Here is a 13,059-nt window from a genome sequence, read left to right on the forward strand (position 1 = left end):
TTAAAAAGTTGTCAAGTTGGCAATGAAGAGTAGTCTGCTCCTCGGAGAGACAGTTTAACTCTTGCTATCCAAATTGCAAAACGTAAATAGGCTGTAGTCAAAGATAAGCGCGCAAAGTCTTTCGAAGCACATCTTACTTTAAAGGGACAGAAAACACCTTTATCAAGTGTATCCCTGCAAAAAGAATCTTGTTTTATGAATTGGAAAAACAGATCATTTCATTTTTATATGTAATAGTGGGGGGAAAAGTTAAATAAAAACTGTATTTCCAGGAATGTGCCATAAGGGCTAACAGACAATTGATCTTTCACATTAAGGTTCTTTATTTTAGGTGTGGTCTGCCCCTTTAAGCTACAAATGGAAGGAGTGGGGTGAGCTAATGAATGTATGGCTTGGTGCTTGAATACTGAGGACAACACATGAATGGTGGTGTTCCCCAAGGCTCTATACTAGGACCAGAGATTTTTACAGTATAATCTACATTAATGTGGTCATTTCTTGCTAAAAACTAGTCAAGTCTTCTAAAGGTCAATACCGGGTCCATTTTATGTACGGTAAAAATGTTTTTTATTATGACGGGATGTTCATATTTGAGCTTTAGTAGCAATGAACCTGCTTGGTACACTTTAATTTATTTTTATGTTCATGGCCAAGAATGGCTGCCAAATTTTAGTTACATTTCTGACAATACAAAGGAATTCACTTTAGATAGATATTAGTTGTGGGCAATATAACTTGTACTCGTTGTAATTCAATATTTTGTACCTGTGGGCCCATGCCTCCCATTCCTCGGGGGGGATTCATTCTCATCGGACCACCCATGTTTGGATGTCCTGTGCAGACAGACAAAGAAACAACCTTTGTTAAAATGACCAAAGTAGTTCTTGAATTGGAATCTTGACAGAAAACCTTTGTTGAACTCACACATTTTCAATTTTTAAATAACAGCCTGTCGGTTACAACAACATAAACAGCTACTATGACGGCTACTAATTCTTTTTAGTCAGTCAACATGGCATTTTTGGATGTTTTTCCATTTTTTTCTGTGTCAGTTGTAATTACAAAACTGCGAGAAAGAAAAAGAAACACAATACCCCTTATGCAGGGATGTGCAAACTATTCCACAAATGCAAATTTCCGTTCCAAAACTGTATCCTCATCATCGGTTGGAATGAAAACCTGCACCCACTGCGGCCCTTGAGGACTGATTTGGACACTCGCGCCCTAATGGATGTTTGGTAATTGTAATTTACTAAGTACCTTGAGGTCTGGTTGGGTCCAAGCTGTTTGGCAGGAGAGGTTGTGATCCGGGGATGCTCCCGGGGGGCTGGTTTGGCATGCGGAGTGCTGGTCTCGGACCACCGGGGTACCGTGGCGACATGAAGGGCTGCGAAATAGGGTGAGAAATAGTCATTGTTATTAGCATTATAATATCCTCTTTCATGCAGATTTGTAGCTAAAAGGCACTTGACAATTATATTCTCAGACAACAGAGGGAGCTAGTGTAATGCAGAACAATGATATTGTTGCCATTGAGTGTTGGCAAGTTTTAGGACATGCCTAAGCAAAGATGTACTTCTGGGTGAAAAGTAAGACCTCAGGAAAGGCATTAGGATGAAGGCTAAGACAAATATAAAAGGAGGAGACGATAGAAAACAGTCAGGCAGAAATATGTAATAGGAAGAGAAAGAGGCAGGCGATTGAAGGCTAAAAAACAGAGGAGTATAAGTAAGTAGCACTCGGAATTTTGTGTGGCTCAGTGACTTTGCGTAAAAACGTGACTGACTTCACAGTGAAATAAACTCTGAATACAAATATGGAAAACATGCAACATTAACGCATTTTTCACTGGACACTTTATTTAATGTCCATTTAACAGTGGCAAAAATAAATGATTTTTTTTACATAGTCCTTGATATATTTAATCTCATTCCTCAACTAAAGACATGTACCTAATTTTGGGTTCTGTATTTTCCTTGATTGTTAGGAGGTATATTAAGAGATCTACTTTGTACATGCAAACCATTGATAAGAATATGAGCATTTTCCTCCAAATTCGATTAAAGTCATCAAATGCCAGATTGACGAATCGCCCTCACAGATTATCCTGATCGATGATCCTTCTTTATCGGCTGTTTTAAGATTGATTTCTTCTACCCAATTTTCACAGAAAATTAAAATTTTGAAACTTGTTTAATATTCACGCAAATTCTTACGTGCGGTCATGTTTTTCATTCAAAGGCGATGTTTGCAAATGTCTTATTTTGATCGCACACAAGTGTAATCAATCAGTCAGCTTTCATGAAGCACTCAAGAAAACAGAGCATTTACTGTTGAGAGGCTGAAATTCCAAAGGTTGGACCCATTTTCAGTTAACTCTGACTGCCATCGTCGTCATTAGACTATTAAAATACCACCAAAATGTAAGCGTAAGTAAGCTAATACAAATTGACAGACAGTGCTTGAGTGTCAGGTATATTTTTTTCTTCAAATAATCAATTTTAGGATGACCTGAAGTGATGTGACGCCATTTTGACTTATTACAACAGTTTTTTCCCCCATTTTTCTCCTCCCCGGCCAACTTGTGGTGGGTTTACGGGCGAGTAGACGTGCCGTTGGCAAGCCGTGCTGCAATATTAATGCTTCTCTGATGGACTCCGGGATGGTGAGCGCCTGGCCGAGGGGAAGAAGCCCCTCCACATGCATCTCCGCCCCTTCCAGCCCGGCCTGCCGCTGCTAAATTATTCATCCGGCACGCCGTCCTGTATGCGTCTAGTCCCGAGCCAGCCACAGAGTAAGTGTGTGAATGAGGAAGTGTGTGTGCGTGTGTGTGTGTGTGTGTGTATTACCTGTCCGTGAGGGCCCATCATGGGATTGCTGGGGTTGTGTGGGGGAGGCTGCGTATGAGGGGAGGGCTGAGATCCTGGGGGACCCTGCAGAAGAACACACATGGCCATGTCAATAAAAATCAAGACTAAATATAAACTATAGCTTAGATGGACTACAGAGGTTTTTTTTGCTGTCAGCATTTTAGGGTTAGTCCTTATTTTTGAGCCTCTTAGTAGTAAATATTTGCTTTTCAGTCTGATTTTGTGCTTATTTCAATTCAAAAGGATGAAAAACAGTCATTTTTTTGTTTTTATTTGTATTTTGGGGGTTAAAATTTAGATTTAAAAAGAGAATAAGCAGTAACTATGCTTTAAAAAAAATATATTAACAAACAAATGGGAAACACACATTATTTTTAAATGTTTTTATTTCATTAAAACGGCCACAAAAAGGGGGGGTGCTAAACATCGTTTTCACTTTTAATTTTGAAAAAAAAAAAAAAATTATCTGAATATATTTAAATGTAATTTTAGCAATAAACTTTCTCGGGCCACACAAAATGATGTGACATCTGATTTACTCTTGTTTTTTAATCATGTGAATATTTTCTTTCAAAAGCTTCAATTAATCTATCCACCTTTGATAGCACATGTTGTCATTATCAATCACATCCACACCTTATGACCCTGAATGAGTTCATTTAGTGTACATTTCCTTAAAAAAAAATAAAAATAAACAAAACTTGAAAAAGATCACTTCCTCTCGCCTAACCATGTTGAGTTTCACACCAGCGTGAAAATGGAAAAGCCTCTTATTAAGCAGACAAACAGCACTCAGCTGGCCTGAAATCCATCTCCCTGTTCTGAAAATGTTAGTTTAGTCAGACATGCGGCGGGGTCTGGACGTGTTGGCACTGTAATGAGTCGTCGATGTGTGTGTGCGTACGTGTGTGTTTTGGGGTGGTTAACACCTGCTGTCCTAGCCCACTCTGTCTCTCAGCAGGTTCACGCTGGGGCTAATGCAGCTCGAGCTCCGTCTGACCTCCGAGGTTATTGTAGTTGTTGCCAAAGCAGCCGTCCAGCCAGTGTGTGAGCGCTTCTGTGTGTCTAACAAGACACCCCTGCAGGGTCCGGCTGCACTGACCCAGATGCAGCGTCTTCTCTATATACTCGCATGGGCTACTTTTCCTCACTTAGGAGGAGGAAGCGGCGTTGACATTTTCCTGCTTCATGCCTGGCTTCAACACTCCCCTTCAATAATTCACCCTGGGAAGGAGCTATTCTACTGCTAAAAATCACCGTTTGTTGGGGTACCTCTTGCGGGTAATGCCATGAGCACACACGCACGTGTTTCACAATCCTCATTATAGTGCTGTTTGAAATTCTAATGGGAGGTGCGTGCATTTAAATGGAAATGCTGGTTAACAAGGACACTTTGATGAAAAAGATGCTGTCATCATTTAGTTTGAGACGAGTTATGTCTTTATACCGACTATTTTCCGTGTGCGGTCGATTGGTCGCCAGTCTTTTGGTCGCCCGGACCGCGACAACGGGCGACCAAAAGACCGGCGACAAAACAAGGTAAAACAACATGGTCTACGCATCAATAAAAGCCAACAATGGCCATGAGCAGTTTCATTGAGCCGACGTGAGTGTATAAGAGTTTGTATGTACATGGGTTGTCCCTTTAAGAAGCTACATCCGTCAGGGTCTTAACAAGTTCTCCAACAAAAAACAATAAAAGTCCGGGAAATTTGGAGCTTTTCTTTACCCTAATAATTACTAGGGCATTAAGTATGACTAAATAGTCATTCGCAGTTTGTATTTAGAGAATTTGAGCAACGATTTAAATTGTAATTATCAATAACCTTCCGGGCGACCAAAAGACCGGCGACCAATCGACCGTGTACCCTATTTTCACAGTATCGGACATATAGAATATAGATGCAGGAATAGGAAAGGCATTTTAGACATAAATAGATAGTTAATAAGTAAGTTAATAAATAAATACATGAATAAATATATAAATAAATAAGCGTGTTGGTTAGCACATATATACATACATACACATAAATGTACATGCATGCATACGGTAGGTCTTAACACTCAGCCATTTTTTTTTCATTTCATTTCATACAATGATTGATCCATATATAAGGTGCATGGATTTATAAGAGGAATTCATACAATAATTAGCCAATATTAATCCCTATATAAGGTGCAAGGGATTAAAAGGTGCACTGAGAAAATTGGAAGTTTTATAGCCGCGCCTTATAGTGCGGAAAATACAGTGCATTAAGACAGCTTGCGTTCTGTCCCCGAAAATGGGGGTATAGTGTTGGGTTGGCTTGACTCTGTGTAAACAGAGCCATGCCCCTAAAGCATGAAAAATAGCTGGCGCTCACATACTCTTGCTCCGTAATGGAACACAGTGGCCGGTTCTCGGCGGGCCTTCCTGCCATTACATGTGAATGGGTCGGCGTACGGCCTTTATGACCGCGCCGTTCCCTCCGTGGGTCCCCGCAGAGAAAGAACACTTCAACTGTCACAGAGGTGTACACGGGCCAAAACTGTGTATGTGTGTGTGTTTGGATAGCAGCGGCCAGCAGTGGAGGGGGCTGGGGTGGGGGGCACCGGGAGCGTTAAATGAAGCAATTAATAAAATCATTTTCTAGCCGGCTAAGGAGATAACAGCTTGGCACGGGACCACAAAAGCATCAACACAGCCCCCTCGCCTTCCCAACACTCCTTTCCGCTTAAGACCCGCAGTCGTTGGTTTTGGGTTAGGGCGCCGCTAGAGGGCAGTGTGTCGCTGCAGTCGGCAGGAGGAAGACGCACACACATACACACGCAAACACACGCGCAGAGTGAGAATACAAAGCAGCCTGCATCACTGAACACAACAAACAAAGCCAGGAGGAACAGCCCGCACACACACACACACACGCACATTGTCACTCCTTACTAACATTCCACAGAGCTCTCCGGCTAGCTGACAATATATATAGCACGGTGACAAGATGACAACATGCTATCAGGGCTGACTGAGAGACATTAAGCATGATGGAAAGGCGGCGAGTCGCTCGGGTCAATTGGGTAGCGCCGCCCGCCATTGAGAAGTGGGAAAGTTCTGGGTTCGAGACATGTCTGAAACCCGAAACGTGCATTAGAAGGGGTCTGATGTAAACTGGCCACAGTATAGGTCGATGGATGCATGATTGGATGTCCTTATAGCGGGTTAAATGGGGGAAAACTAAATCTTGATCATGTGAATCTGAGGAGAGAATTTTGTTTAATAAATTGAAAAAAAATCCATTCCAAAGAATCCATTTTGTGCCGTGTAAAACCAAAAAGCCACTCTTTCTAGATGATGATTTTAGCCCATCAAAGTTGACTGCTCTTTTATTATGACATCAGTAATTTCACCTTTGAAAGTCCATCCGTTGCTATGTGCATGGGTATAAAAAGGTCATAAAATGGCTGTGCTAAAATGTGCTGTCTTCTTTTGTGTTTAAACGTTACTTTCTTCATTATCAGACTTCTTCAAATTTTGCAATTTGGATTGGATTGGATAGCATTTGGATTGCATTTGGATTGCATACTTTTACCAACGATCTTTCTCATGAAGGCTGTTCATGCTACTTTTCTTTCCCTATGTGACTTTGTGAAACATCATGAGGCCAATTTCCTTGTGTGTACTCTCTATTCCAAGTTACTGTATTTAATCGTTTTTGATGAGGTAGCCCTGTTAAGTAAAAGTACGTCAATCAAAATTGAATCGTGGCAGACTTTGTAACATCAGAAATTGCCAGAGAATTGGTGAAATTAGTCATTAACTCACCATAGTATTAAAAGCAAAAGGTTGGTTCACAGCGTTTTAAACTTAATAAGAATAAAGTGGTCAATATTAATGTTCTCGGCTAGATGATCGTCCAATGCTGAGGAGGGCAAAAGCAAAAGAAATGTCAACGGACTTCTCAGGCAAAATCGTTAAAGTCGATGTTTACTTTCAACACGATCAAGTGCATCCTAAGAAAATATTTCAAGTGTCTGTCATTCTTTGGAATCCCCGAGGAAAAATGGCTACATGTCACTTTTGTGGCAAGACAACCAGCACCGATAAGAGTCAAGTGTGGTTTCAATCCTCTGTGGGTTTTCATGTTGAAGCCACTGACAACATTTTGGCTCATTTTTCACCTTTTTTTTCCTCTCTCAAAATTTGGATTGGGTAGGTTTTCCTGAAGTTTAATAGCTGAGATGGTGTATTGTCTACACTAAATTAGCACGTTTTGGAGAACTTGGAGTGTGTTTGGACTGCAGAAAACGGCGAAGAAGAACGTGGAAATGAAACTTTTTTTTTATTAAGTGAGGGATATGTGCTAGCCACTTGATGTATAAGGAGTCATATATTTTCTTGAATTTAAAAATATCATGACCAGGAAAGCAAAAAGTACTGAACTGGTCATTTAAAAAAAAAAAAAGTATTTTGTAATTGTTATCTATTTAAATTTCTCCAAATCTTACATTTCAATAATATTTATTATTAACTATTTTAACCCCCATTGTTTATTTCTTCAAATTCTGACAAACCTTTAATATATGAAATCGATGTTTTCTATAAAGGCCAACAATTTCTTCAGAAATCACATTCTTTAGTGATTGTTTTTGTTTTCTCAAATACTGGTAAGTCGAGAATTTCAGTTCTATAGCAAATGTATTTTGTATTTCTTTTTACATTTATTTTGTTCCTAAAATCTTCATGTTGCAACATATTCATCAATTCATTTTCCATTACGCTTATCCTCACAAGGGTCATTCGTGGTGGTGCTGGAGCGTATCCCGGCCAACTTTGGGCCCTTCACTTTCCAACTAAAATATCTACGTTTCAAATAAAAGCTCAACTGCAATCATTTTTTTCCATTCCACAAATTCCAAAATTCCAAAAAGTCGATCTACATTGAAAACACAGAAATCCTAAACAATTCCAAATGTAACCACGCTATGATTCCGACTCGCAACCAATAAATAACATTGAATCCAACTTTGTCGTGCACGTGTACTCACGTGCCTTTTACTTTTTTGGGGAAGAAAGCAGGTGTCTCTCTAATTCGCCACATGTTGGCCACGTATCCGCTTTGAACCGCCTCCTTGAATTTGCCTTTGATATTTGCGCCGCTTGTTCTTAAATGTGTCATCAAAATTAATCCTCTCGTTGGGTTTCATCCCGGAAGCGCGGCAATTACCTGTGTGCTTCTGCTCTTGACACTTGGATCACGTTTTTACATTTTTGGCAAGAGGAACACGCCATTGTGGTCCAGACAGCGGCGCCGCCCCTCCCTGACACGTCTCTGAGGTGTTTGACTGGAGTTAAAGGATCAACCACATGTAGGAATTACCAGGAGATTATTTGAACTGATGTCATCCAGGTTTTTTATTGAGCTCCTGATGAATAACCCCAATTTATCCTTTAATATTGGATTCCGGGCGGCACGGTGCACGAGTGGTTAGCGCGTCGGCCTCGCAATTCTAGGGTCGAGGGAAATGTTCTCTCTAATTTTTTGTTTGTCTGGGCAGAAAGACAACCTCCCTGAGCACACCGAGTACCGGTGTGAGCAACATCATCATTGCTCGCTATGGGCACACCAGTATCACACCTGCCATAAGCAGGTGTATGTCTACTACACATAAATGATTTAGTAATAATAACATGTAATGATTAATATCTATGAATGGGCGGCCCGGCGGATGAGTGGTTCAGCCCAAAAAAAAAAAAGGGATTTTATTTTGTACGCTCCATATGATTTTCTGTGCGCAGAGAAGACGAGTGTAGTGCGCAATTGCGCACGCGCGCAGCTTAGAGGGAACATTGGTCGAGGGTTCGATCCCTGGTATGTTTACATGTTCTCCCTGGGCTTGCGTAGCTTTTCTCCAGATACTCTGATTTCCTCCCACATTCAATTGGCCCCTTAGTTAGCAAGGAAAAGCTCAAGCACCCCCCACGACCCTCGTGAGGATAAGCGCTTGGGAAAATGAATGAATGAATATTGGATTCCTACATGTACTTGATTGGCTGATGTGGCATTTCACATTGACTGAAAATATATATTTATTGACAAGAAATAATCCATATATTGAAAATAAAGTCGGAACAATGACTTCACCTATAAAGTATAGTTTTCCGTTATTCAGTTACATTGTTTAGCTGATTTTTTTTTGTTCTGCCATTTTGGAAATATGAGCACTACGGTGGCCGTGAACTAAAAACACTTCCCAACATGCATCAGTTTGGCAGAGAGAGAAGCATTTCTCCAAAAAGACGCTTCAAGCTGTTTATGGTCCCTCCGCTAAAGGTTACTGTCAAAATAAACAACAAAGAAAATTACACCTTGTGGATTTCAAACAAGCACGACTTGACCTTTCGGTGCGCTACCTCAATGCTAATGTTAATTACCATCTGGGTTGTGGTGCTTTCACTCTTTTAGCAATGATTTGAAAATAAACAGTGCTCCGAACACAATCATTCATCTTCTGGTCCACACAAGGGTTGCAGGGGGTGCTGGAGCATATCCCAGCTAACTACGGGCACCAGGCGGGGGACGCCCCGAATCGGAGGCCAGCCAATCGCAGTGCGCCGCAACAACAACATGTAAACTGGCAACATAAGTGTTCATATTCTTATATTCTTTGCGCAAAATGACTCATTTTAATGTGCTGTTGAGGTAGGAAGTGACTGAAGTACTATTATGAATCTAATTTCATACTAAACCACATGTGTCAAAGTGGCGGCCTGGGGGCCAAATCTGGCCCGCCGCATCATTTTGTGTGGCCCGGGAAAGTAAATCATGAGTGCCGATTCTCTGTTTTAGGATCAAATTAAAATGAAGAGTATAGATGTATATTACATTTCCTGATTTTCCCCCTTTTAAATCAATAATTGTAATTTTTTAATCAATTTCTTCTGTGTTTTTAGTTCAAAAATCATTTTGTAAAATCTAAAAATATATTTAAAAAAAGCTAAAATAAACATTTGTTTTAGATCTATAGAAAAACTGAATATTCAGGGCTTTTAATCCAGTTCTTTTAAATCCATTTATAAAAAAAATATCTAAATATTATATCTAAAATGGTCCGGCCCGCATGAAATCGAGTTGACGTTAACGCGGCCCGCGAATCAACCCGAGTCTGACACCCCTGTACTAAACTGTCCCAAACCAGACTTTTTAAGACTCTCAATAGCATTTAGTTTCCTATTTATTTAATTTAAAAAAAAACATATTTATCCCCGGGCTTGCGTGGGTTTTCTCCGAGTGCTCTGGTTTCCTCCCACATCCCCAAAACATGCAGTGTAGACTATTTGAACACTAAATTGACCCAGTGTATGGGTGTTCGCGTGAGTGGTTGTCCGTCTCCTTGTACCCTACGATTGGTTGGCCACCAGTTCACGGTGTCCCCATAGCTGGCTGGGATAGGCTATTTACGTGAAATGGTGACCAGGGTTGAGTTCTTTCTCCTTTTAACTAATCCAAGTGCCACACACGGGGGCTAACGTTAGCTCATTTAACTGTGGACACCATCAAGAGAATTCTTCCAGATCAATTAATCGATAATAATGCCCATACCTACTAAAAAGACTTGTGCAAAAAAGTCTCCCGATGCCTTTGTGTGCTCTCCTTCTGCTGCTGCTATCATTAATTTGCTCCCCCCTCCTCACCATCTCCCCTCTGCCTGTCCTCCCCAGAGGGCCGTGATGCAGCAGTGATGGACTTTGCGCCCGGGTGGGGAGCGGAGGGGGTTTATATACCTGACGCGTACACTGTTTGGATCCCGGCGTCCTCTCCTTGTCTTATTTTCTCTTTGCGCATCTCATCTATCAACGGTTTGCATGCAGCCGGGGGGCTGGTACCACCTCTGCCCCTCACCCGCAAACAAAGGTAGGGTCGCCCGAGTTAATTACCTCGCCAGCGCAGCGGGGACGGCGAGTAAGAAAATTTGGCGGCGAGTCGCCGTGTGTGAGAAAACAAGTCGTTTCGCAGCAAAGCCTGGCGTCCCCCAATGTTTGGACGGATCAAGTGAGAGTTTAAGAAGAATCTGAGGAAAAGTACTCTCCTCTTTGCAAAGCGAGAGTCGTGCGAAAAGCTGGCAACCGCAGCAGCCATTAGTTCACTAGGGAGTCAATGTCAGCTAGCCAGGAATGCAGCGTGTACGCTTTCAGCTCCAGTTTCAGCTATGTCATACTCAAGCTACTGCGCAGGAGTGTGGGTGGCTGAAATTTGGAACTTTTAAGAGGAGCAGGGAGCATTAACTTCATGTGTGCGACAATCAATCTCTCCTTTTGTTTTCGGACAATTTTCGGGGTTGATTTTGGACTGCTTATGTCGTCGTCAAATGGATCAAACGTAAGAATCTTGACCACAACTGATTTAATTTCAAAGTACAATCTGACAAGAGAGAGTTGGCCTTTTTCAACTAGATTGGACATTCATTGGCGTCAATGACGATGAAATGCAACCAGCCCTCCTTTGTGAAATTCCAATTTGTGGTTGTAATAACAAGCGGACACCCGTAGGTGGCTGTGTTGCATCTCTTTGGATTTGACGTCAGCACCGATTTTGCGCGAAAGATTTTGGTGGTGTACCTTACAGCGATTCGTTTTTTCTTCTAAATTTGGAGAGAAAAAAACTGAAAACAAGTCAATTTCCGTGTATTGCTTCACGCGTGTCAACAAAAAAAAATAATCGATCGTCTTCTGTTTCCCATTTCGTCATTGGTCATTGAAAAATCGGAAAATCATCTTTACATGATCTTTAATCAAGATTTTTTTATTCTGAGGCGGGGTTTTGCTGACCCTTGGGTGCTAATATTAGCTAGCGCTACAATTTTGAAAACCCGTGTTAACACTCCTGAAAACTGCATTTCTCCTCGACTATCATATTTTGTGTGCGTCAAACAAATAATGGCCGTATACTATTTCCACACTTCTGTTAAATTAACTCATAATGGAACAACAGATAACGGCTTGTTTTCCATTTCTCAAAAAATGGAAATAGACTCACTTTCCGTTTTTCTTTATCGGAAATTAGAAGGAAAGAAAAACAAATGGCCAAGGGGTGCGTGAAACAAGAATCCCAGCTTTTTTATGAAATGGAAAACTTTTACTTGCACAAGCCAACTCATTACATACTACTACAGCTCCATCAAATGGATGCATAACACAACCCCCTAACAATTGCTACTATTGAAACTACTACAGCTCAATTTAGTGGATGTATAACACAACCTCCTAATACTACTACTACCACTGCATCTCATGGATCTATAACACAACTCACTACTACTACTGCTACTACTAAAGCTCCCTCTAGTGGATGCACAACACAACCCAACAATTACTACGATAGCAACTACTACAGCTCCGTTTAGTGGATGTAGAACACAACCTCCTAATACTACTACTATAGCTGCCTCTCATGGGTCTATAACACAACTCACTACTACTACTACTAGTACTACAACTACTACTACAGCTCCCTCTAGTGGATGCATAACACAACCCCTAACAACTACTACGATAGCAACTACTACAGCTCCATTTAGTGGATGTATAACACAACCTCCTAATACTACTACAGCTGCATCTCATGGATCTATAACACAACTCACTACTACTACTACTACACCTCCCTCTAGTGGATGCGCAACAAAACCCCTAACAATTACTATGATAGCAACTGCTACAGCTCCATTTGGATGTATAACACAACCTCCTAATACTACTACTACTACTACAGCTGCATCTCATGGAGCTATAACACAACTCACTACTACCACTACTACTACAGCTGCATCTCATGGAGCTATAACACAACTCACTACTACCACTACTACCACTACTACCACTACTAACTACCACCACTACCACCAATACCACCACTACTACCACGACGACCACGACTACCACTACTACCACGACTACCACTACTACCACTACTACCACTACTACAACTACTACCACTACTACCACTACTACTACAGCTCCCACAAGATGTACAACACAATCCCTTTCTACTACTCCTACTACTACTACCAACACTACCACCACTACCACCACCAGAACGGGGTCTTATAATCAGGTGTACCGTATATATGAAACAAATTTGAAGATAGGGAAGATAGATCATTGAATGAAGATGCTCTTTATAGTGCCAAAAAGACGGTACTTAAGTATTGTGCC

At 41.1% G+C, this 13,059-nt stretch overlaps 1 protein-coding gene across 2 annotated transcripts in view; it reads right to left on the reverse strand.

Annotated features, from left to right (window-relative positions):
- The window catches only part of LOC144078412 (single-stranded DNA-binding protein 3), a 94,224-nt gene that overhangs the window by 7,399 nt on the left and 73,766 nt on the right, over positions 1 to 13,059 (reverse strand). For both annotated transcript variants that reach the window (XM_077606450.1, XM_077606451.1), the window contains exons 6-8: positions 2,850 to 2,933; positions 1,261 to 1,387; positions 766 to 833 (exon numbers count right to left, since the gene is read on the reverse strand). In XM_077606450.1, the coding sequence (XP_077462576.1) occupies positions 766 to 833; positions 1,261 to 1,387; positions 2,850 to 2,933 (279 nt within the window). The remainder of the gene's footprint in view (positions 1 to 765; positions 834 to 1,260; positions 1,388 to 2,849; positions 2,934 to 13,059) is intronic.

Source organism: Stigmatopora argus, chromosome 8, assembly GCF_051989625.1.
Source record: "Stigmatopora argus isolate UIUO_Sarg chromosome 8, RoL_Sarg_1.0, whole genome shotgun sequence".
Lineage (NCBI taxonomy): Eukaryota > Metazoa > Chordata > Actinopteri > Syngnathiformes > Syngnathidae > Stigmatopora > Stigmatopora argus.